Here is a 22,411-nt window from a genome sequence, read left to right as displayed (position 1 = left end):
TTGCTGCCTTCCTGGACGCCTCCATGTTGCTTCCGGCGCGCCGTGACGCCACTTCCTCCCTCCCCAATCCCCTCAGTGATGGCGACGCGGGTCCGGGTCCCGCCCGGCGCCGCCCCGGAGCCGCTCCCGGTGCAGCTCCTGCCCTGCCGCGTCCAGCACGACGGGCCCGCGCCCGTGGCCGCCTTCCTGCGGGCCCGGCCCGGCCCCGGCGGCGGTGAGGGCCCGGGGGGCCCGGTGGGGGCTCAGTTTTGGGGGGAGCCCTGAGGGGGCTGCGGAATCTGGGGGGGCGGGGTTGGGTCTGGGGGCGTTCCTGGGGTGCGGCAGCTCGGGGAGGGGTCGGGGGGTCTCTGGAAAGTTTGGGGGTCCCGGGTGGGTTTGGAGGTCGCGTGGCGGTTTCGGGATCCCCAGGAGGTTTTGGGGGTCCCAGGGGGAGGTTTTGGGGGTCCCAGGGGGAGGTTTTGGGGGTCCCAGGGGGAGGTTTTGGGGGTCCCAGTCCATCTCACTCTCCTCCCCCCCAGAGCTCTGGGCCTCGTTCCGGGGGCGCCGCTTGGGGGGCCGGGAGCTGCCGCTGCCCCCCGGCTACTCGGGGGTCGTGCTGCGGGGGGGGGAGCCCGGAGACCCCCAGGTGAGGCAGAGACCCCCCCCGAGACTCAGACCCCCCCCTTTTATCCAGCCCCGGGGGGATCTCGGCCCCCTCTGCCCCCTGACCTTTGCCCTTTGCCCCCAGGCCGGGTGGGTGACGCTGACCGGGACCTTTGGGGCCATCACGGACTGGGGGGGCGACGCCGCCCCCGCCCCCGGCCGGGGCCTGGCCCGGGCCCTGCAGTGGGCACCCCTCGCCCGGGCCGTGAGTCGGGGCTGGGGGCACATTTGGGGGGTCTGGGGGCACATTTGGGGGGTCTGGGGTCACATTTTGGGGTTCTGGAGTCACATTTGGGAGGTCTAGGGGCACATTTTGGGGCTCTGGGGGTCACATTTTGGGGCTCTGGGGTCACATTTGGGGGGTCAAGGGGCACATTTGAGGGGTCTAGGGGCACATTTGGGGGGTCTGGGGTCACATTTTGGGGCTCTGGGGTCACATTTGGGGGGTCTAGGGGCACATTTGGGGGGTCTGGGGTCACATTTTGGGGCTCTGGGGTCACATTTGGGGGGTCTGGGGGCACATTGGAGATCTGGGGTCACAATTTGGGGGTCTAGGTCCACGATTTCGGGTCTGGGGTCACATTTTGGGGGTTTTGGGGTCACATTTGGGGCTCCCCGAGCCCCCCTCACCCTGCCCCTCCCCCAGCTCCACGCCCCCGTGACTGACAGCGATGAGGAGGCGGAGCCATGACAGGCCACGCCCACAACTGGAGCCACGCCCAGAATGACCAACCACACCCATCTCATTAACATAGCTGGCCACACCCAGTGGGTGGGGCGTATTTAAACCAGAGTGCTGGAAGCCCCTCCCAGTATGGGTGGAGCCTGTGGAAGCCTCACCCACTTTATTAAAAAACCAAACGCTGTTCCCAAGAGGCTCCACCCACAAACGCTGCCACTCCCACTGTGGGTGGAGCCTCCCAGAGCCACACCCACACACGACCACGCCCAGTGGGTGTGGCCTGGCAGCGCCCCGCCCCTTTCTCGCTCAATAAAGGATTTGCAGCGCCAGGTGTGGGCGGGGCTGGGCGGCGATTAATGAGCGGCGCAGGGGGGGCGTGGCCTGGCGGGGCGTGTCCCGGTGGGCGTGGCCTCACCACTTGCCGCGCTTGCTCCAGTCCTTGGGGGTGAAGTGCAGGCACTTGGCGTCGATGCGCAGCAGCCGCTTCAGCATGGCGCGCTCGTGGCCCTCCACAATGTCCTCGGACAGCGTCAGGATGTACTGGCCCTGTACAGGTGTGCACAGGTGTGTCAGGGTGTACTGACCCCATACAGGTGTGCACAGGTGTGTCAGGGTGTACTGACTCCGGACAGGTGTGCACAAGTGTGTCAGGGTGTCCTGAACCTGGACAGGTGTGTCAGGGTGTACTGACCCCGGACAGGTGTGCACAGGTGTGTCAGGGTGTCCTGAACCTGTACAGGTGTGTCAGGGTGTCCTGACCCCGTACAGGTGTGCACAGGTGTGTCAGGGTGTCCTGACCCCGTACAGGTGTGCACAGGTGAAGGAGAAATTCATGTGTGGCACCCAGGTGTCCAAAGGGAGACACAGGGAAAAATTTTACGGCCTCCCCCAGGTGTGTCAGGATCCCCCCAGGTGTGTCAAAGCCCCCCAGGTGTGTCGAAGCCCCCCCAGGTGTGTCGAAGCCCCCCCAGGTGTGTCGAAGCCCCCCCAGGTGTGTCAGGGTCCCCCCCAGGTGTGTCGAAGCCCCCCCAGGTGTGCGGGCCCCACCTTGTAGTAGTTGATGAGGTTCAGGTACTGCAGGGTGGAGATCACGTCCTCCTTCTTGATGCTCGTGATCTCGCTGATCTCGCTGGGGGAGGGGGAAATGAGGGGGGGCTGCACCCCCAGGACCCCCCAAAATCCCCCAAAATCCCCCGAATCCCTGGAACCCGCCAGGACCCTCCCAGACCCCCAAAACCAACCCGACCCCCCGAGGTTGGGGCGATGAGGGGGCGGAGCCTGGCGCGTGTGGGCGTGGTTAATTGGAGGGTGTGGCCCGGAGCAGCTGTCAATCAGCTTTGATTGGCAGATGGGGCGGAGGGTCGGGGGCGTGGCTTTTGGCGGGGTGGGTGTGGCCTGAGGAGCTGCCACGCCCTCTGTGGTGGGCGGGGCTTTGTGGTGGGTGGAGCCTCAGAGGGTGTGGCCCAAAAGGGGCGTGTTTCATGTAAGTGGGCGTGGCTTGCGTGAGCTGCCCATATTTGTTATCGCTGTGGTGGGCGGAGCTTTGGGGAGGGGTGGGGCCTCATAAAAGAGGGCGTGGTCTGCGTGAGCTGCCCATATTTTGTATCGCTGTGGTGGGCGGAGCTTTGGGGAGGGGAGGAGCCTAAAGGGGTGTGGTTTCACAAAGGGGTGTGGCCCCCAAAGGGGCGTGGCCGCGGGAGGGGGCGTGTCTCACTTGATGGTGATCTGGGGCCGCTCGCCGGCCTCGGCCTTGAGCCCCATGAGGATCTCCAGGATGGTCTGGGACCAGTAACTGCGGTACGAGAGCAGCCCCAGGTCCGAGAGCGGCTTCTCAGGTGTGCCCGTCTTCCCCTCCACCTTGGAGAGCTCGTAACCTGCCACGGCACAGCCACAGCGCGCAGGTGAGACGGGGACACGGGGGGGACAGGGCTGGGACAGGTGGGACAGGTGAGGGACAGGTGGGGTGGGTCTGGGGTGGGTTTGGGGTGAGTTTGGGTGGGTCTGGGGTGGGTTTGGGTGGGTCTGGGGTGGGTTTGGGGTGGGTTTGGGGTGGGTTTGGGGTGGGTTTGGGTGGGTCTGGGGTGGGTTTGGGTGGGTCTGGGGTGGGTTTGGGTGGGTCTGGGGTGGGTTTGGGTGGGTTTGGGGTGGGTCTGGGGTGAGTTTGGGTGGGTTTGGGGTGGGTCTGGGGTGAGTTTGGGTGGGTTTTGGGTGGGTTTGGGTGGGTCTGGGGTGGGTTTGGGTGGGTTTGGGGTGGGTTGGGGTGGGTTTGGGTGGGTCTGGGGTGGGTCTGGGGTGAGTTTGGGTGGGTTTTGGGTGGGTTTGGGTGGGTCTGGGGTGGGTTTGGGTGGGTTTGGGGTGGGTTTGGGTGGGTTTGGGTGGGTTTGGCCACTGACTGAACTCGATGAGCAGCTTGCCGTAGCCGCGGCGCTGGTACGGGGGCAGGGTGAGGATGCAGGCCACGTTGTAATCCTCCGTCGACTCCTTCTCCTGCAGGGAACCCCGGGATTGGATCCCAAAAACCTCGGGGACCACCCCAAAAAAACCCCAGGACCACCCCAGAAACCTCCCTGGGACTGCCCCAAAAACCCCCCTGGGACCGCCCCAAAAACCCCCTGGGACTGCCCCAAAAAACACCCTGGGACTGCCCCAAAAAACCCCTGGGATTGCCCCAAAAAACCCCTGGGACTGCCCCAAAAAACCCCTGGGACCGCCCCAAAAACCCCCCTGGGATTGCACCCAAAAACCCCCTGGGACTGCCCCAAAAAACCCCCTGGGATTGCACCCAAAAATCCCCTGGGACTGCCCCAAAAATCCCCTGGGATTGCGCCCAAAACCCCCCAGGACCAGATCCCAAAAACCTCAGGGACCACCCCAAAACCCCCAGGGTAATCCCAGGATCCCACAAACCCCTCTGGAACCACCCCAAAACCCCCTGGGATCACCCCAAAATCTCTCATGGAGCTCCCAAAATCCCTCAGGAATCCCCAAACCCCTTTTTCTCCGCTAGGACCCCCCAAGACCCTCCCCAAATCCCCCCCAAATCCCACCCTTCATCCCTCAGTGCTCCCATCCAATCCCTCTGAACACCCCAAATCCTCCCAGACCCCCTCAAATCCCCCCCAAATCCCCCCTAGACCCCCCCAAATCCTCCCCCAGTGCCCCCCAAGCCCCCCACCTTGGAGAAGTAGCCCACGATGTGGAAACCTTTGCAGTCGTACTCGGTCATGACGTAGAAGAGGAAGGGGTCGGTGTCGTAGTAAAGGGTCTTGTGGTCCAGGAAACACTTGGCCAGCAGGCAGAGGTTCTGGGAATAGCTCTGGGGAGGGGTCCCGGGGGGTCAGCGGGGTGCAGGATGGGGGAGAGCCCCCCCAGGGCCCCCCCAGAGCCCCCCTCACCTTGTTCTTGCGGCCGTCGATCTCGAAGAAGGAGATGGTGCCCTTGCGGTAAATCTCGTTGCCAGGGGGGTGCCGCAGGTCACACTTGGTCTGGGGAGGGGTTTTGGGGGGGGTTGAGGGGGTTTTGGGGGGGTTTGAGGGGGTTTTGGGGGGGTTTGGGGGGTGGAAGGGGAAGATCGGAGGGAAAACGAGGAGGGAAGAGGGGAGAAAAAGGGAAAAATTTAAGGGGAGGAAATTTGGGGTAAGGAGGTGTCCAAATCCCCAAATTCCTCAAAGTCTCCTAAAACTCCCCCAAGTCCCCTCTAAAACTCCCCCAAACTCCCATAAAGCCTCCCAAACCCTCCTATAAGTCCCCCAAACCTCCTCCAAACCCCCAACAAATCTCCCCCAACCCCCCCAACACTCCCCCAAACTGCCCTAAACCCCCCTAAAACTCTCCCAAACCCCCCTAATCTCCTCCAAATCCCCTCTAAACTCCCCCAAACCCCCACCAAATCTCCCCCAAACTGCCTAAAACTCCCCCAAATCCCCCTAACACTCCCCTTAACCCCCCATAAACTCTCTGAAACCCCCTCCAAACCCCACCAAATCTCCCCCAAACCCCCTAAAACCCCACAAACCCCCTTTAAACTTCCCCAAACCCCCCTAATACTCCCCTAAACCCCCTAAAACCTCCCAAACCCCCACCAAATCTTCCCCAAACTGCCTAAAACTTCCCCAAACCCCCCTAAACTTCCCCAAACCCCCACCAAATCTCCCCCAAACCCCCCAATACTCCCCCAAATTCCCCTAAAACTCTCCCAAACCCCCCCCAAACTCCCTGAAACTCCCCCAAACCCCCCTAATACTCCCCTAAAACCCTCCTAAATCCCCCCCAGCCCGTACCAGGTGTCTCTGCAGGCAGCGCAGGCTGTGCCCGTACTTGAGGCAGAACTCGCACAGGTACAGCACCGGCAGCCCCGTCAGCTCCTGCGGGTACGGCGAGAAGTACCAGGGCTTGAGGCGGTGCCGGCCCAGCTCGATGCACTCGATGTTCTTCATCCTCGTCACGATGTCGTCGTGGCTGCGGTCCGACACCAGGCTCCCGGTCATCCGGGGGGCCGAGGGGGCCCCGTCCGACGAGTCCTGCGAGTCCTGGGCCGGGGGACAGCGGGGTCAGGGCCTGGGGCACGGGGGGACCCTCCCTGCTCCTGCCTTTCCCCATTGCCGGATGGTTTTTGTCTTTCCTGCCTCAGTTTCCCCATTTCCAGCTGGTTTTTCCCTATTCCTGCCTCAGTTTCCCCATTTCCGGATGGTTTTTGTCTTTCCGGCTTTGTTTTTTCTCATTTTCAGCTGGTTTTCCCCTATTCCTGCCTCAGTTTCCCCATTTCCAGATGGTTTTTCCCTATTCCTGCCTCAGTTTCCCCATTTCCGGATGGTTTTTGTCTTTCCGGCTTTGTTTTTTCTCATTATCAGCTGGTTTTTGTCTTTCCTGCCTCAGTTTCCCCATTTTTGGCTGGTTTTCCCCTATTCCTGCCTCAGTTTCCTCATTTCCAGCTGATTTTTGTCTTTCCCGCCTCAGTTTCCCCATTTCCAGCTGATTTTTTTCTCTGCTTCTGCTTCACTTTCCAGGCGGTCTTTCACATTTTCCCCATTTCAAGTTGCTTTTCTGCAACTCTGCCTCAGTTTCCCCATTTTTAATGTGCTTTTCTGCAACTCTGCCTCAGTTTCCCCAATTTTAGGCCATCCCCCCCAATTCCTGCCTCAGTTTCCCCATTTCCAGCTGGTTTTTCCTCGTTTCCGGGCCATTTTCCCCTCCCCTGCCTCAGTTTCCCCTGCCCCAGAGCCCATTTCCCTCCTCCTCTCCCCCCTGGCGGCCCCGGGGCGGGGCAGCTGCTCCCCCCAGGTATCCCCAGGTGTCCCCAGGTGTCCCCAGGTGTCCCCACCTCGTCTGTCCCCAGGCAGGCCGACTTCCTCTTGCGGCCCGGCTGAGCCGCCACCGCCCGGCGCGCGGAGCCGTTCTGGGGGGAGAGGGGGGTCAGCGCCTGCAACCCCAAAATGCACCCCAAATCCACCCCGAACCTGCCCCAAATCACCCCAAAATTCACCCCAAATCCACCCCGAACCTGCCCGAAATCATCCTGAAACTGCCCCAAATCACCCCAAAATTCACCCCAAATCCACCCCGAACCTGCCCGAAATCATCCCGAAACTGCCCCAAATCACCCCGAACCTGCCCGAAATCACCTCAAAACCCCAAAATCCACCCCGAAACTGCCCAAAATCACCCTAAACCCCCAAATCCACCCCAAAACTGCCCCAAATCACCTCAAAACCCCAAAATTCAGCCCAAAACTTCCCAAAATTCATCCCAAACCCCCCAAAAAATCTCCCCCAAAACCCACCCAGACTGGTGTGTTACTGGTATTGTTGCTGGCCCATACTGGTGTTACTGGGCCGTACTGGTGTTGCTGGGCCGTACTGGTGTTACTGGCCCATACTGGTGTTACTGGCCCACACTGGTGCCGTTACTGGCCCATACTGGTGTTACTGGGCCGTACTGGTGTTGCTGGGCCGTACTGGTGTTACTGGCCCATACTGGTGTTACTGACCCATACTGGTGTTACTGGGCCGTACTGGTGTTACTGGCCCACACTGGTGTTACTGGCCCATACTGGTGTTACTGGGCCGTATTGGTGTTACTGGGCCGTACTGGTGTTACTGGCCCACACTGGTGTTACTGGGCCGTATTGGTGTTACTGGGCTGTACTGGTGTTACTGGGCTCACCTGGGGGAAGACGGACGCCTGCGAGGTCTCAGTGGGAGCGGGGACGGGCGTGGCCGGTGACACCACCTCGACCTTGCGCTTCTGGGACCAGTTCAAACCAGTTCAAACCAGTCCCTCCCAGTCCATCCCAGTCCCCCCCAATCCATCCCAGTCCCCCCCAGTCCCCCCAGTCCCTCCCAGTCCATTCCAGTCCCCCCCAGTCCATCCCAGTCCCCCCCAGTCCCCCCCAGTCCCTCCCAGTCCCCCCCAGTCCCTCCCAGTCCCTCCCAGTACGCCCAAGGGGAGGCTCAGGGCACACCCAGCTGTGGGGACAGGGAGGGGGACAGGGGCACCCCGAGGATCCTCTGGGGACACCACGGGTGACAAAACCGGGACCTGCCAGGGACCACTTCCGGGGCCAGCTGGGGGGGGACCCTGGGGACATTTGGGGACCCTGGGGACGTTTGGGGACCCTGGGGACGTTTGGGGACCCTGGGGACGTTTGGGGATCCTGGGGATGTTTGGGGCCATTGGGGACATTTGGTGCCATTGGGGACCCTGGGACCATTTGGGGCCATTGGGGACCCTGGGGACATTTGGGGACCCTGGTGACATTTGGGGACCTTGGTGACATTTTGGGGACCCTGGGGACATTTGGGGACCCTGGGGACGTTTAGGACATTTGGGGACCCTGGTGACATTTGGGGACCCTGGGGACATTTGGTGCCATTGGGGACATTGAGGACATTAGGGATGTTTCGGGACCCTGGTGCCATTTGGTGCCATTGGGGACCTTGGTGCTATTTGGGGACCCTGGGGATATCTGGGGACATTTGGGGACCCTGGTGACATTTGGGGACGCCGGGGCCATCGGGGGTTACCGTGGGGCGCTGGGGGGGCTCGGCCTCGCTCTCCTTGGGCAGGTGCAAGCGGAGCGTGATGGGCCCCGGCCCCGCTGGCCCCGGTGGCCCCGGTGGCCCCGGTGGCCCCGGTGGCCCCGGCAAACTCTTCCCGCTGGCGGGGGCCACCGGCAGCGCCGGCTCCAGGCTCTTCCTCTGCGCCGGGAGGAAGAGGAGGGTTTAGGGGGACGCCCGGGGAGGGGACGAAGCCACCGCGGCTCGGGGACCCTCCCGCCACCCCCGGGACCCTCCCCGGGGACGGCCCTTGGTGGCCCCAAGGGCTCCTGAAGGGGGACGGGGGTGGCCTGCAGGGGTCAGGGGTGTCCCCAAGGGGTCAGAGGTGGCCCCAAGGTCCCTTTAGAGGGGTCAGGGGTGGCCCCAAGGGGTCAGGGGTGTCCCCAAGGGGTCAGGGGTGGCCCCAAGGTCCCTTTAGAGGGGTCGGGGATGTCCCCAAGGGGTCAGGGGTGTCCCCAAGGGGTCAGGGGTGGCCCCAAGGTCCCCTTAGAGGGGTCGGGGATGTCCCCAAGGGGTCAGGGGTGGCCCCAAAGTCCCCTTAGAGGGGTCGGGGATGTCCCCAAGAGGTCAGGGGTGTCCCCAAGGTCCCCTTAGAGGGGTTGGGGATGTCCCCAAGGGGTCAGAACTGTCCCCAGGGTCCCTTAAAGGGGTTTAAGTTGTCCCCAAGGGGTCAGAGATGTCCCCAAGGACCCGAGGATGTCCCCAAGGTCCCCAGAGAGGGACTGGGGATGTCCCCAAGGTCCCCTAAAGGAGCTGCAGGTGTCTCCAAGGGGTCGAGGGTGTCCCCAAGGTCCCTTAAAGGGGTCGGAAATGTCCCCAGGGTCCCCTAAAGGGGCTGGGGATGTCCCCAAGGGTCCGGGGTGGCCCCTGGGTGTGTCCTGGGGATGTCACCACCCCCCAGGGGACGTGTCTGCCATGGGGGATGAGTGTCCCCCTGTCACGAGGGGGGTTTGGGGACTCCAGGTCTGTCCCCAACAGCTCCACGTGTCCCCTGTGCCCAGCCTGGCCCCTGTGTCCCCCCCGTGTGTCCCCTCAGTGCTCGGCCCCCAAGGCTGTCCCCTGTCCTTGCCCTGCCTGTCACCTGCACCTGCTGTCCCCAAACTGTCCCTTGGTGTCCCTCGCCCGTGTCCCCTGTCCCTGCTGTCCCCAAACTGTCCCTGCTGTCCCCAAACTGTCCCTTGGCGTCCCTCGCCCGTGTCCCCTGTCCCTGCTGTCCCCAAACCCTGTCCCTGCTGTCCCCAAACCCTGTCCCTGCTGTCCATAAACTCTGTCCCTGCTGTCCCCAAACCCTGTCCTTGCTGTCCCCAAACCGCCCCAGGGACTCCCCTCCTCAGCCCCTGTCCCCTCCATGTCCCCTGTCCCCTGATCCCTCTGCCCCTCTGGCGTCCCCTCGATGTCACCCGGTGTCCCTCCATGTCCCAGGTGTCCCCTCCGTGTCCTTGTGTCCCTCACCAGGTCTCTGTGTCCCCTCCTGGTGTCCCTGCCATTTTCCCAGGTGTCCCTGCCATGTCCCCAGGTGTCCCCCCCATGTCCCCAGGTGTCCCCAGGTGTCCCTGCCATGTCCCCAGGTGTCCCCCCCCATGTCCCCAGGTGTCCCCAGGTGTCCCTGCCATGTCCCCAGGTGTCCCCCCCATGTCCCCAGGTGTCCACGGGTGTCCCCCCCATGTCCCCAGGTGTCCCCAGGTGTCTCCCCCGTGTCCCCAGGTGTCCCCCCCCATGTCCCCAGGTGCCCCCAGGTGTCCCTGCCATGTCCCCAGGTGTCCCCCCCGTGTCCCGAGCTGTCCCCAGGTGTCTCCCCCGTGTCCCCAGGTGTCCCCAGGTGTCCCCCCCGTCCCCTGGCCGTGTCCCCGTGTCCTCACCGGGTCCCTGTCGGGGGAGCCGGGCCGGGAGCCGGGCAGGCCGTTCTTGGTGGGGGTCTTGGCCTCCTTGCGGGGCACCTGGACCCTCTTCAGGTCCAGCCGGTTGTGGGTCACCCACTCGTCCAGGCGCTTGTTGACTGGGGACAGCGGGGACACGCTGGGCTGGCACCGGGGGGTGACAGTGCCACCCCAGTGTCCATCCCAGCGTCCACCCCGGTGTCCATCTGCATCCCAACCCACCCCTGGGGACAGACGGGGTGACAGTGCCACCCCAGTGGTGTCCATCCATGTCCTCACCCAGCCCCGGGGACACACAGGGTGACAGTGCCACCCCAGTGCCACCCCCTGTGACCCCGTCCCCGTCCTTGGGGACACTTCTGGGGACACACCGGGGGTGACACCGCAGTGCTGCCCCCACCCCGGGATCTCCGCGTGTCCCCAACCCAGCCTTGGGGACCGCAGAGGGACCTCGGGGGGCTCTCCCCGTGTCCCTGTCCCCGTGTCCCCGTGTCCCCCCCGGTGTCCCTGTCCCCGGTGTCCCTGTCCCCGGTGTCCCTGTCCCCGCTCACAGTCGATGTAGTGCACGTAGAACAGTTTCCTCCCGCTGATGTCCTTCACGCTCAGGATCTCGGCCAGCGCTGAAATGGGGGGGGAGTCACCACACAGCCCCTTCTGGGGACCCCCAAACCCACCCAGGGACCCCCAAACCCACCCAGAGATCCCCAAACCCACCCAGGGACCCCCAAACGCACCCAGGGAAACCCAACACCCACCCAGGGACCCCCTCAGGGATCCCAAAACCCACCCAGAGACCCCAAAACCCAACCCAGAGATCCCCAGACCCACACAGGGTCCCCAAAACCCCCCTTGGGACCCCCTCATGACCCCAAACCCCCCCTGGGACCCCCTCATGTCCCCAGACCCCCCCTGGGACCCCCTCATGTCCCCAAACCCCCCCCGGGACCCCCTCATGTCCCCAAACCCCCCCCGGGACCCCCTCATGTCCCCAAACACCCCCGGGACCCCCTCATGTCCCCAGACCCCCCCTGGGACCCCCTCATGTCCCCAAACCCCCCCCGGGACCCCCTCATGTCCCCAAACCCCCCCCGGGACCCCTGACCCCCCCCGGCCAGGCCCCGCCCCTTCCTCAGGCCCCGCCCCTTCCTCAGGCCCCGCCCCTCTCTGCCGCGTCCCACCTTCCCGCAGCCCCGCCCCCGTGCCCTGATTGGCTGCCCCCCGCGCTAAGCCCCGCCCCACTCACGCCACTCATCCTCGTTGTCCTGGTTACGGCGCAGCACGGGCAGGCGGCAGCCCTCGGACACCTCCCCCTGCGGGGGCGGGGCCTCGTCAGGGCCGGGGGGGCCCCAAAACCCCCGCGGGGGATTCGGGGGGTCCCCGAACCCTTCCGGAGGCTCCCGGAACCCCTCGGGAGGGTCCCCGAGCCCCCTCCGCGCTGCCCCCCCCCGCCCGCTCCCCACCTCCGCCATTCTCCTCCCGGCCTCCGCTTCCGGCCGGCCCGACGCGCTTCCGGGACGCGGCCACGCCCCCTTCGCGCCGCGGCCCCGCCCCCCGGTTGGCGGGAGCGCTCGCGGGAGGGGGCGGGGCTTTCCCGGCAGCCGCGTCACGTGGGGCGCGGCGCTTCCGCCAGCGGCGGCGCGAGCGGGGCCCCCCCCCCGCCCTTCCCGCTGTCCCCGGGACCCCCCCCCGGGACCCCCGGGACCCCCCGGGACCCCCCGACCCCCGCCATGGAGGACGGTGAGTGCTGACCCCCCCCGGGCGGTTTTGGGACCGTTCCGCCCCGAGTGACGTCGCGGGGTGAGCGGAGGGTGCGGGCCCTTTAAGGGGGGGGGTTTAAAGGGGGAGGGGGGGTTTTGGGGGGGAGACCCCCCCTTAAAGTGAGCCCCGTGAAGTAACCCCCGTTGTTGTGACAGCGCTGTGAAGAGACGCCCCCTCCCCTTAATGTGACCCCCCCGTTAATGTGACCCCCCTTAATGTGATCCCCCCTTAATGTGATCCCCCCTTAATGTGACCCCCCCTTAATGTGACCCCCCTTAATGTGATCCCCCCTTAATGTGACCCCCCTTAATGTGACCCCCCCCTTAATGTGACCCCCCCCTTAATGTGACCCCCCCTTAATGTGACCCCCCCTTAATGTGACCCCCCTTAATGTGACCCCCCTTAATGTGACCCCCCCTTAATGTGATCCCCCCTTAATGTGATCCCCGCTTAATGTGACCCCCCCTTAATGTGATCCCCCCTTAATGTGATCCCCCCCTTAATGTGACCCCCCCTTAATGTGACCCCCCGTAATGTGAACCCCCCTTAATGTGACCCCCCCGTTAATGTGACCCCCCCCTTAATGTGACCCTCCCTTAATGTGACCCCCCCCTTAATGTGACCCCCCTTAATGTGACCCCCCCGTTAATGTGACCCCCCCCTTAATGTGACCCCCCTTAATGTGACCCCCCCTTAATGTGACCCCCCTTAATGTGACGCCCCTTAATGTGACCCCCCCCAATGTGACCCCCCTTAATGTGACCCCCCTTAATGTGACGCCCCTTAATGTGACCCCTCCCCTAAAAGCCCCCCCCTTTTAAAGCGACCCCCCTAAAATGACCCCCTCTATTGCGACCCCCTTTTATTGCTCCCAGTCGAAGAGACCCCCCCTCCCCCACTGACCCCCACCCCCCTTTGCCCCCCCAGTGACCCCCCCGGACCTCCTGCCCTTCCTGCTGCAGGACTGGGGCGCTCAGGGTGAGTGAGTGGGGAAGGGTGGGCAGGGGGGGTCCCCGGGGGGCTGGGGGTGGGGGGGGTGGTGCAGAGGGGCTGACGGGACCCCCCCGGGACCCCCGTGCCCCCCCAGAGGCGGGGGGGGCGGCGCCGTTCGTGGAGATCCTGGAGCAGCCGAAGCAGCGCGGGATGAGGTTCCGCTACAAGTGCGAGGGGCGCTCGGCCGGGAGCATCCCCGGGGAGCACAGCAGCGAGAGCACCAGGACCCACCCCACCATCCGCGTGAGTCCCCCACTATGGACCAGTATGGACCAGTATGAACCAGTATGGACCAGTAACAGCCTGGGACCCCCCAGTGCCCCCCCAGTGCCCCCCCAGTGCCCCTCCAGTGCCCCCCCAGTGCCCCCCCATCCCCGGGGAGCACAGCAGCGAGAGCACCAGGACCCACCCCACCATCCGCGTGAGTGCCCCAGTATGGACCAGTATGGACCAGTAACAGCCTGGGACCCCCAGTGCCCCCCCAGTGCCCCCCAGTGCCCCCCCAGTGCCCCTCCAGTGCCCCCAGTGCCCCCCAGTGCCCCCCCATCCCCGGGGAGCACAGCAGCGAGAGCACCAGGACCCACCCCACCATCCGCGTGAGTGCCCCAGTATGGACCAGTATGGACCACTATGGACCAGTAAGAGCCTAGGACCCCCCAGTGCCCCCACAGTGCCCCCCCAGTGCCCCCCCAGTGCCCCCCCAGTGCCCCCCAGTGCCCCCCAGTGCCCCCAGCCCCGGGGAGCACAGCAGCGAGAGCACCAGGACCCACCCCACCATCCGTGTGAGTCCCCCAGTATGGACCAGTATGGACCAGTAACAGTCTGGGACCCCCCAGTGCCCCCCCAGTGCCCCTCCAGTGCCCCTCCAGCCCCGGGGAGCACAGCAGTGAGAGCACCAGGACCCACCCCACCATCCGTGTGAGTCCCCCACTATGGACCAGTATGGACCAGTAACAGCCTGGGACCCCCCTGATCTCCCCTACACTCCCATCCCCGGTCAGGGGGAGCTCAGCACCCCCTCCCCCAGACCCACACCAGCATCCCCTTGAGCCTCCCAGTACAAACCAGTACAAACCAGTACAAAGCAGCGCTGACCAGTACAGACCAGTACAGCCCAGTTCCACCCGCGCAGGTGAACAACTACCGGGGCCCGGGGCGCGTGCGGGTGTCACTGGTGACCAAAGACCCCCCGCACCGCCCGCACCCCCACGAGCTGGTGGGCAAAGACTGCCGGGACGGCTTCTACGAGGCCGAGCTGTGCCCCGAGCGCAGCGTGCACAGGTGGGACCCCAAACACCGGGAATGTCCCCCCAAAAACTGGGGATACCCCCCCAGAAACCGGGAACATTCCCCCAAAAACTGGGGATATCCCCCCCCAAAAACCGGGAACATCCCCCCAAAAACCGGGAACATCCCCCCAAAAACCGGGAACATCCCCCCCCCAAAAACTGGGAACATCCCCCCAGAAACCGGGAACATCCCCCCAAAAACCGGGAACATCCGTGCAGAAACCGGGAACATCCCCCCAGAAACCGGGGACGCCCCCACCAAAAACTGGGAACATCCCCCCCCAAAAACCGGGGACACCCCCCCCAAAAACCGGGGACACCCCCCCCAAAAACTGGGGACACCCCCCCAAAAACTGGGGACACCCCCCCGCAAAAAACAGGGACGTCCCCAGGCTGAGAACACACCCCAAAATTGGGAACATTCCCAAAAATCAGGAATATCCCCCCCGCCAAAAACCAGGGACACCCCCCAAAACCAGGAACATCCCCCCAAAAACTGGGGAGACCCACCCAGGATGGGGACACCCCCCAAAAACCAGGAACATCCCCCCAAAATCGGGGACACCCCCATGGGGCAGGTGGGAGCACCCAAAATTTGGGATCCCCCCCAAAAGAGCAGGTGGGATCACCCCTAGGGGGAGCCCCCCTACAGGGCAGATAGTATCTCCCAAAGTATTGGGGATCCCCCTTCAGGCGGGCGGGATCACCCAAAAACAGGGGGGGACGCCCAAAAGCCGGGACCCTCCCAGGAGCCCTGAGAACCCCCAAAATTTGGGATCCCTGCCCCGGAGTGTTCGGGGGGGATCCCAAAATCCAGGTTGACCCCTGACCCGCCCCAATTTTGGGGTCAGTTTCCAGAATTTGGGGATTCAGTGCGTGAAGAAGCGGGAGCTGGAGGCGGCCGTGGCCGAACGGATCCGCACCAACAACAACCCCTTCAACGGTACTGGGAGCACTGGGAGGGACTGGGAGAGACTGGGAGAGACTGGGAGGGCCTGGGAGGGAACTGGGAGGGCCTGGGAGGGGACTGGGAGTGACTGGGAGGGGACTGGGAGTGACTGGGAGGGGACTGGGAGTGGTTGGGAGTGACTGGGAGGGACTGGGAGGGAACTGGGAATGACTGGGTGTTACTGGGAGGGCACTGGGGAGGGTCCTGGGGCTGCTGGGGGCATCACTGGTCTGTACTGGGCTGTAGTGGGCTGTACTGGGCAGTGCCAGGGGCGAGTACGACCTGGGGGTGTCACTGGTGGGGTGCCTGGGGGGCATCGCTGGTTTAAACTGGTTTATACTGATTTATACTGGTTTATATGGGTTCACACTGGTCTATACTGGTTTATACTGGTCTGTACCGGGCAGTGCCGGCGGAGCAGCGCGGGGGCGAGTACGACCTGGCCGCGGTCAGGCTCTGCTTCCAGGTGTGGGTGAGGGGCCCGGGGGGGCTGCAGCCCCTGCCCCCCGTCCTGTCCCAGCCCATCTACGACAACCGTGAGTGGGGACACCTGGGGACAGCTGGGGCACACCTGGGGGACACCTGGGACACACCTGGGACACCTGAGGGACACCTGGGACACACCTGGGACACACCTGGGGGACACCTGGGACATCCCTGGGACACCTGGGGGACACCTGGGACATCCCTGGGACACACCTGGGACATCCCTGGACACCTGGGGGACACCTGGGACACACCTGGGACATCCCTGGGACACTTGGGACATCCCTGGGACACCTGGGGGACATCTGGGGGGCACCTGGGACATCCCTGGGACACCTGGGGGACACCTGGGGGACACCTGAGGGACACCTGGGGACACCTGAAGGACACCTGGGACATCCCTGGGACACCTGGGGGACACCTGGGGGACACCTGGGACATCCCTGGGACACCTGGGGGACACCTGGGGAGCACCTGGGACATCCCTGGGACACCTGGGGGACACCTGGGGGACACCTGGGACATCCCTGGGACACCTGGGGGACACCTGGGACATCCCTGGACACCTGGGGGACACCTGGGGAGCACCTGGGACATCCCTGGGACACCTGAGGGACACCTGGGACATCCCTGGGACACCTGAGGGACACCTGGGACATCCCTGGGACACCTGGGGGACACCTGGGACATCCCTGGGACATCCCAGGGACACCTGAGGGACACCTGGGACATCCCTGGGACACCTGAGGGACACCTGGGGGGCACCTGAGACACCTGGGGGACACCTGGGACATCCCTGGGACACCTGGGGAACACCTGGGGGACACTTGGGACATCCCTGGACACCTGGGGGACACCTGGGGGGCACCTGGGACATCCCTGGGACACCTGAGGGACACCTGGGACATACCTGGGACACCTGGGGAACACCTGGGGGACACCTGGGACATCCCTGGGACACCTGGGGACACCTGGGGGACACCTGAGGGACACCTGGGACATCCCTGGGACACCTGGGGGACACCTGAGGGTCACGGTGACCCCGTGGTGTCCCCAGGTGCCCCCAGCACGGCCGAGCTCCGGATCTGCCGCGTCAACCGCAACTCCGGGAGCTGCCGGGGCGGGGACGAGATCTTCCTGCTGTGTGACAAGGTCCAGAAAGGTCAGGGGACACCCCAAAATCGGGACACCCCAAACCAGGGACACCCCAAAAACGGGACACCCCAAACCTGTGACACCCCAAACCTGTGACACCCCAAAAATGGGACACCCCAAACCAGGGACACCCCAAAATCAGGACACCCCAAAAACGGGATGCCCCAAAAACGGGACACCCCAAAATCGGGACACCCCAAACCAGGGACACCCCAAACCCGGGACACCCCAAACCCGGGACGCCCCAAACCCGGGACACCCCAAACCAGGCGATGCCTGTGTCTGTGTCCCCATGCTTTGTTCCTGTCGCTGTCACCTGTCCCTGTCCACGTGTCCTGTCCCTGTCCCCACACCCTGTCCCTGTCTCCGTGTCCATGTCCTTGTCCCCATGCGCTGTCCATGTCCCTGTGCCCTGTCCCTGTCCCCAGCATGTCCCTGTGTCTGTGTCCCTGTCCCCTCCATGTCCCCGTCCCCTCCATGTCCCCGCGGTGTCCCCAGCACGTCCCTGTCCCAGTGTCCCTGTCCCCATGTCCCTGTCCCCGTGTCCCTGTGCCCGTGACCGTGTCCCTGTCCCCATGTCCCTGTCCCCGTGTCCCTGTCCCCATGTCTGTGTCCCTGTCCCCGTCCCTGTCCCCATGTCCCTGTCCCCGCGGTGCCCCCGTGTCTGTGTCCCTGTCCCCGTCCCTGTCCCTGCGGTGTCCCCAGAGTGTCCCCATCCCCGTGTCCCTGTCCCCATGTCCCTGTCCCCGTGGTGTCCCCGTGTCCCTGTCCCCGTCCCCATGTCCCTGTCCCCGCAGTGTCCCCGCAGTGTCCCCATGTCTGTGTCCCTGTCCCCGTCCCTGTCCCCGTGGCGTCCCCGCGGTGTCCCCAGCGTGTCCCTGTCCCCATGTCCCTGTCCCCGTGCCCTGTCCCTGTCCCCGTGGTGTCCCCAGCGTGTCCCTGTCCCCATGTCCCTGTCCCCATGTCCCTGTCCCTTTGGTGTCCCCATGTCCCTGTCCCCATCCCTGTCCCTGTCCCCGTGGCATCCCCGCGGTGTCCCCAGCGTGTCCCCGTCCCCATGTCCCTGTCCCCGTGCCCTGTCCCTGTCCCCGTGGTGTCCCCGCGGTGTCCCCAGCGTGTCCCTGTCCCTATGTCCCTGTCCCCATCCCTGTCCCTGTCCCCGCGGTGTCCCCAGCATGTCCCTGTCCCCGCAGAGGACATCGAGGTGCGTTTCTCGGCCGAGGGTTGGGAGGCCAAGGGCTCCTTCGCGCAGGCCGACGTTCACCGCCAGGTCGCCATCGTGTTCCGCACGCCGCCCTTCCGGGACCCCGCGCTGCGCGTCCCCGTCACCGTGCGCATGGAGCTGCAGCGGCCCTCGGACCGCCAGCGCAGCGCCCCGCTGGACTTCCGCTACCTGCCCCACCAGGGTGGGCCTGGGCGGGGGGCTGGAGGGGCTGGGGGGTCTTTTTGGGGGGCTGGGGTTGATCCGGGGTCCCCTTGGGGCATTCCCGGGTCCCCTTGGGGCATTCCCGGGTCCCCTTGGGGCATTCCTGGGTCCCCTTGGGGATTCCTGGGTCCCCTTGGGGCATTCCCGGGTCCCTTTGGGCATTCCCGGGTCCCCTTGGGGCATTCCCGGGTCCCTTTGGGGCATTCCCGGGTCCCCTTGGGGCATTCCTGGGTTCCCTTGGGGCATCCCCGAGTCCCTTTGGGGCATTCCCGGGTCCCTTTGGGGCATTCCCGGGTCCCCTTGGGGCATTCCCAGGTCCCTGGAGCTGCAGTTCCCATTGATTTCCTATTCCTGCCCCACCATGGTGGGCTTGGGCAGGGGCTGGGGGGGCTATGGGGTCTTTTTGTGGGGCTGGGGGTGATCTGGGGTCCCTTTGGGGCATTCCCGGGTCCCCTTGGGGCATTCCTGGGTTCCCTCTGGGGCATTCCCAGGTCCCTGGAGCTGCAGTTCCCATTGATTTCCTATTCCTGCCCCACCAGGGTGGGCCTGGGCGGGGGGCTGGGGGGTCTTTTTGGGGGGCTGGGGGTGATCCGGGGTCCCCTTGGGGCATTCCCGGGTCCCTTTGGGGCATTCCCGGGTCCCCTTGGGGCATTCCCGGGTCCCTTTGGGGCATTCCTGGGTCCCCTTGGGGCATTCCCGGGTCCCCTTTGGGGCATTCCTGGGTCCTCTTGGGGCATTCCCGGGTCCCCTTTGGGGCATTCCTGGGTCCCCTTGGGGCATTCCTGGGTCCCCTTGGGGCATTCCCGGGTCCCCTTTGGGGCATTCCTGGGTCCCCTTGGGGCATTCCTGGGTCCCTGGAGCTGCAGTTCCCATTGATTTCCTATTCCTGCCCCACCAGGGTGGGCTTGGGCAGGGGGCTGGAGGGCCTGGAGGGTCTTTTTGGGGGGCTGGGGGTGATCCGGGGTCCCCTTGGGGCATTCCCGGGTCCCCTTGGGGCATTCCTGGGTCCCCTTGGGGCATTCCCGGGTCCCCTTGGGGCATTCCCAGGTCCCCTTGGGGCATTCCCGGGTCCCTGGAGCTGCAGTTCCCAATGATTTCCTGTTCCTGCCCCACCAGGGTGGGCCTGGGCGGGGGCCTGGAGGGGCTGGGGGGTCTTTTTGGGGGGCTGGGGGTGATCCGGGGTCCCTTTGGGGCATTCCCGGGTCCCCTTGGGGCATTCCCGGGTCCCTTTGGGGCATTCCCGGGTCCCCTTGGGGCATTCCCAGACCCCTGAATCCCACTGATTTCTATTCCTGCCCCACTGGGGTGGGGCTGGCGGGGGTCTCTGGGGGGCTGTGGGTTCTTTTTGTGGGGCTGGGGGTGATCTGGGGTCCTTTTGGGGCACTCCCAGGTCCCGTTCTGGTTATTTTTGGGTCCTTGTCACCCTGGGATTCTGTGGGGTCTTCTGGGGTCACTGGTGTGACTGGGAGGGGACTGGGACAGGACTGGGGGTCACTGGGAGGTCACTGGTGTGACTGGGAGGTCACTGGTGTGACTGGGAGGGGACTGGGACGGGACTGGGGGTCACTGGGGCGATCCCTGGGGGTCTCAAGGAGGTGAAGGGCCCAACTGGGAGCTAACTGGGAGCTAACTGGGAGCTAACTGGTGTTACTGGTGCAGGGGACCTGCAGTGCATCGAGGAGAAGCGCAAGCGGACGCGGGAAACCTTCCGCTCCTTCATCCAGCGCAGCCCCCTGCCCGGTGGGGGCTTGGGGGGCTTTTGGGGGGATTATTGGGGTCCCTGGAGGGTCTGGAGGGGAAATTTGGGATCCCTGGGGGGAATTTGGGGGGGTTTGGGGCCCCTGGGGGAGTCTGTGGGGCTTTGGGGAACCCTGGGGGGAGGCTTGGGGTCCCCGGGGGGGTGTAGAGGAGGAACTGGGGGTCTTGGGGGGGGGTCCTGGGGGGATATTGGGGTCCCTGGGGGGATTTGGGGTCCCTGGGGGGAGTCTCTGAGGAGGTTTTGGGGTCCTGGGGGGGGTCTAGAGTGGGAAATAGGGGTACCCTGGGGGTACTGGGGAGGATTTTGGGGGCCTGGGGGGATCATTTGGGGTCCTGGGGGAGGGTCCAGAGGGGATTTGGGGTCCCTGGGGGGGGTCCTGACAGTGGGACCCCCATTTCTCCCCCCCCCCAGCTCCGGCGTCCAGCGAGGCGCGGCCCCCCCGGCGCATCGCGGTGCCCTCGAGACCCCCCCCGGCCCCCCAGAACCCCCCCAGTGCGGGTGAGGGGGGAACTGGGAGGGACTGGGGGGAACTGGGAGGGACTGGGGGGAACTGGGAGGGACTGGGGGGGACTGGGAGGGACTGGGGGGGACTGGGAGGGACTGGGGGGACTGGGGGGGACTGGGAGGGACTGGGGGGACTGGGAGGGACTGGGGGGACTGGGAGGGACTGGGGGGGAACTGGGAGGGACTGGGAGGGACTGGGAGGGACTGGGGGGAACTGGGAGGAATTGGGGTGGGGGTAAAAGGGGAAAACTGGGGGGGAAAATGGGGTTGGGGAGCAAGGAGGGAATTGGGGAGGGGGAAATGGGGAGGGGAGTAAATGGGGCTGGGGGCAATTTTGGGGGGAAAACGGAGGGGATTTGGGGGGTCGAGCCCCTCCCTCACCCCTTCCCCTCCCCTCCAGCTCCCTCCTTCTCTTTCGGGGGTCCCGGGGGACTCCTGGGGGGCCCGGCCCCCCCCGAGGCGGAGCCTTTGGCCGAGGCGCTGCTGCAGCTGCAATTTGAGGAGGGGTCCCCCCAAATCGTGGGGGGCGGCGGTGCGGCCCCCCCGCTGGATTTCGGGGCGCTTTTGGGTGGGGGGGACTCCCCCTTCCCCGCCCTGGACGCCATCAACGCCTCCGAGGTCCAGCGCCTGCTGGGCCCCCCCGAGCCCCCCCCCAGCTTCGGGGACCCCTCCCCGGATTTTGGGGGGGGGGTTTCCGAGCTGCCCCCGCCCCCCCCGGATTTTGGGGGCCCCCCCATGCTGATGTCGTACCCTGAGGCCATCGCCCGCCTGGTGCAGAGCCAACCCCCGGGGGCGCCCCCCGAAATGGGGCTGGGGGCCGAGCTGGGCGGGGGTCCCGAGCTGGGGGCGCTGGGGGGGCTGGGGGGGCCCGAGGAGTCGCTGCCCTCGCTGGGGGAGTTGGACTTCAGCACCTTCCTCAGCCAGTTCCCCTCCTCCTGACTGGGAGCCACTGGGGGGCTACTGGGAGGCACTGGGAGGGCTCGAGGCTTTACTGGGTGTTACTGGGAGGTGTCCAGCGTTTATTTGTACTTACTGGGAGGCTTTTAGGGGTCACTGGGAGGCTTCTAGGGGTTACTGGGAGTCACTGGGAGGCTTCTAGGGGTTACTGGGAGTCAGTGGGAGGCTTCTAGGGGTTATTGGGAGGTATCTGAGGGTTGCTGGGACTGACTGGGAGTTACTGGGAGGTTTCTGGTGTTTACTGGGAGGCTTTTAGAGCTTACTGGGAGTCACTGGGAGGCTGTTAGGGGCTACTGGGGGGCACGGAGAGGTTTCTGGGGGGTGCTGGGGCCTACTGGGAGTCACTGGGAGTTCTCTGCGGTTACTGGGACACAACTGGGAGTCACTGGGAAATCTCTGCAGTTACTGGGAGCTACTGGGAGGACACCAAGTGCCTGCTGGGGGTCACTGGGAAATCTCTGCGGTTACTGGGAGCTACTGGGAGGACACCAAATGCCTGCTGGGGGTCACTGGGAGCTACTGGGAAACTTGGGGTCACCGTGTGCCTTTTGGGGGGGGGTCCCCCCCTTTGCCCCGCCCCCCAGGGGCACAGCAGCCAATGGGAGCGTGGCCACCCCTCCCCCCGGCATTAACCCCGCCCCCATCGAAGTGCCTTGGGGGGGGAGGGGAAAGCCCCGCCCCTTCCCCCCCTCCCCCCCTCCGGGGTCACCCCAATAAACGGTCCGAGGCCGCCTGCGTTTGATTGACAGCTGGGGGGCGTGGTTATAGCTGTGGGGGCGTGGTTATAGCTGTGGGGGCGTGGTCATGGCAGAGGGGCGTGGTCATGGCAGAGGGGCGTGGTTTCCTTTCCAAGGGGGCGTGTCTAAATTGGCGGGGCGC

General features: G+C 65.2%; 3 protein-coding genes across 7 annotated transcripts; 2 read left to right on the top strand and 1 right to left on the bottom strand.

Annotated features, from left to right (window-relative positions):
• The first annotated feature begins 27 nt into the window (after positions 1 to 27).
• On the top strand, positions 28 to 1,653 carry RNASEH2C (ribonuclease H2 subunit C). The gene is made up of 4 exons (XM_041712093.2): positions 28 to 214; positions 519 to 625; positions 728 to 847; positions 1,289 to 1,653. Exons 1-4 carry the CDS (start codon positions 79 to 81, stop codon positions 1,331 to 1,333), a joined length of 408 nt encoding a protein of 135 aa, XP_041568027.2. The 5' UTR covers positions 28 to 78; the 3' UTR covers positions 1,334 to 1,653.
• Positions 1,450 to 11,820, bottom strand: KAT5 (lysine acetyltransferase 5). 4 transcript variants are annotated; one of them, XM_041712033.2, is made up of 14 exons: positions 11,717 to 11,820; positions 11,500 to 11,566; positions 10,808 to 10,876; positions 10,239 to 10,375; positions 8,347 to 8,520; positions 7,487 to 7,567; positions 6,645 to 6,719; positions 5,605 to 5,853; positions 4,720 to 4,809; positions 4,500 to 4,640; positions 3,718 to 3,811; positions 3,039 to 3,198; positions 2,372 to 2,453; positions 1,450 to 1,870 (listed from the first exon to the last, which is right to left on the bottom strand). In XM_041712033.2, exons 1-14 carry the CDS (start codon positions 11,723 to 11,725, stop codon positions 1,736 to 1,738), a joined length of 1,563 nt encoding a protein of 520 aa, XP_041567967.2. In that variant the 5' UTR covers positions 11,726 to 11,820; the 3' UTR covers positions 1,450 to 1,735. The 4 variants fall into 4 exon arrangements, with proteins under 4 accessions (XP_041567967.2, XP_072776415.1, XP_041567969.2 ...); XM_072920314.1 differs by having other exon boundaries at positions 7,487 to 7,564; XM_041712035.2 differs by lacking the exon at positions 8,347 to 8,520.
• A 21-nt stretch (positions 11,821 to 11,841) lies between these two features.
• Positions 11,842 to 22,280, top strand: RELA (RELA proto-oncogene, NF-kB subunit). 2 transcript variants are annotated; one of them, XM_041712030.2, is made up of 11 exons: positions 11,842 to 11,993; positions 12,942 to 12,992; positions 13,102 to 13,250; positions 14,140 to 14,288; positions 15,148 to 15,239; positions 15,653 to 15,781; positions 16,789 to 16,893; positions 18,080 to 18,292; positions 19,972 to 20,052; positions 20,483 to 20,569; positions 20,976 to 22,280. In XM_041712030.2, exons 1-11 carry the CDS (start codon positions 11,984 to 11,986, stop codon positions 21,512 to 21,514), a joined length of 1,605 nt encoding a protein of 534 aa, XP_041567964.1. In that variant the 5' UTR covers positions 11,842 to 11,983; the 3' UTR covers positions 21,515 to 22,280. The 2 variants fall into 2 exon arrangements, with proteins under 2 accessions (XP_041567964.1, XP_072776414.1); XM_072920313.1 differs by lacking the exon at positions 12,942 to 12,992.
• The last annotated feature ends 131 nt before the right edge of the window (positions 22,281 to 22,411 follow it).

The sequence above is a fragment of the Taeniopygia guttata genome, chromosome 31 (genome assembly GCF_048771995.1).
Source record: "Taeniopygia guttata chromosome 31, bTaeGut7.mat, whole genome shotgun sequence".
In the NCBI taxonomy this organism is placed as follows: Eukaryota; Metazoa; Chordata; class Aves; order Passeriformes; family Estrildidae; genus Taeniopygia; species Taeniopygia guttata.
The sequence above is the reverse complement of the archived record's forward strand: the minus strand, read 5'-3'. Positions and strand labels throughout refer to the sequence as shown.

Excerpts from the sequence above, each read along its gene's own strand:
- RNASEH2C (XM_041712093.2), top strand. The coding sequence starts at position 79 with ATGGCGACGCGGGTCCGGGTCCCGCCCGGCGCCGCCCCGGAGCCGCTC. Across the intron at positions 215-518 it reads CCGGCCCGGCCCCGGCGGCG|AGCTCTGGGCCTCGTTCCGG; the intron begins GTGAGGGCCCGG and ends CCTCCCCCCCAG. Across the intron at positions 848-1,288 it reads GGGCACCCCTCGCCCGGGCC|CTCCACGCCCCCGTGACTGA; the intron begins GTGAGTCGGGGC and ends CCCCTCCCCCAG.
- KAT5 (XM_041712033.2), bottom strand. Across the intron at positions 10,376-10,807 it reads CTACGTGCACTACATCGACT|TCAACAAGCGCCTGGACGAG; the intron begins GTGAGCGGGGAC and ends CGCTGTCCCCAG. Across the intron at positions 1,871-2,371 it reads ACCTCATCAACTACTACAAG|GGCCAGTACATCCTGACGCT; the intron begins GTGGGGCCCGCA and ends ACACCTGTACAG.
- RELA (XM_041712030.2), top strand. Across the intron at positions 12,993-13,101 it reads GCAGGACTGGGGCGCTCAGG|AGGCGGGGGGGGCGGCGCCG; the intron begins GTGAGTGAGTGG and ends GTGCCCCCCCAG. Across the intron at positions 20,053-20,482 it reads CCAGCGCAGCCCCCTGCCCG|CTCCGGCGTCCAGCGAGGCG; the intron begins GTGGGGGCTTGG and ends CCCCCCCCCCAG.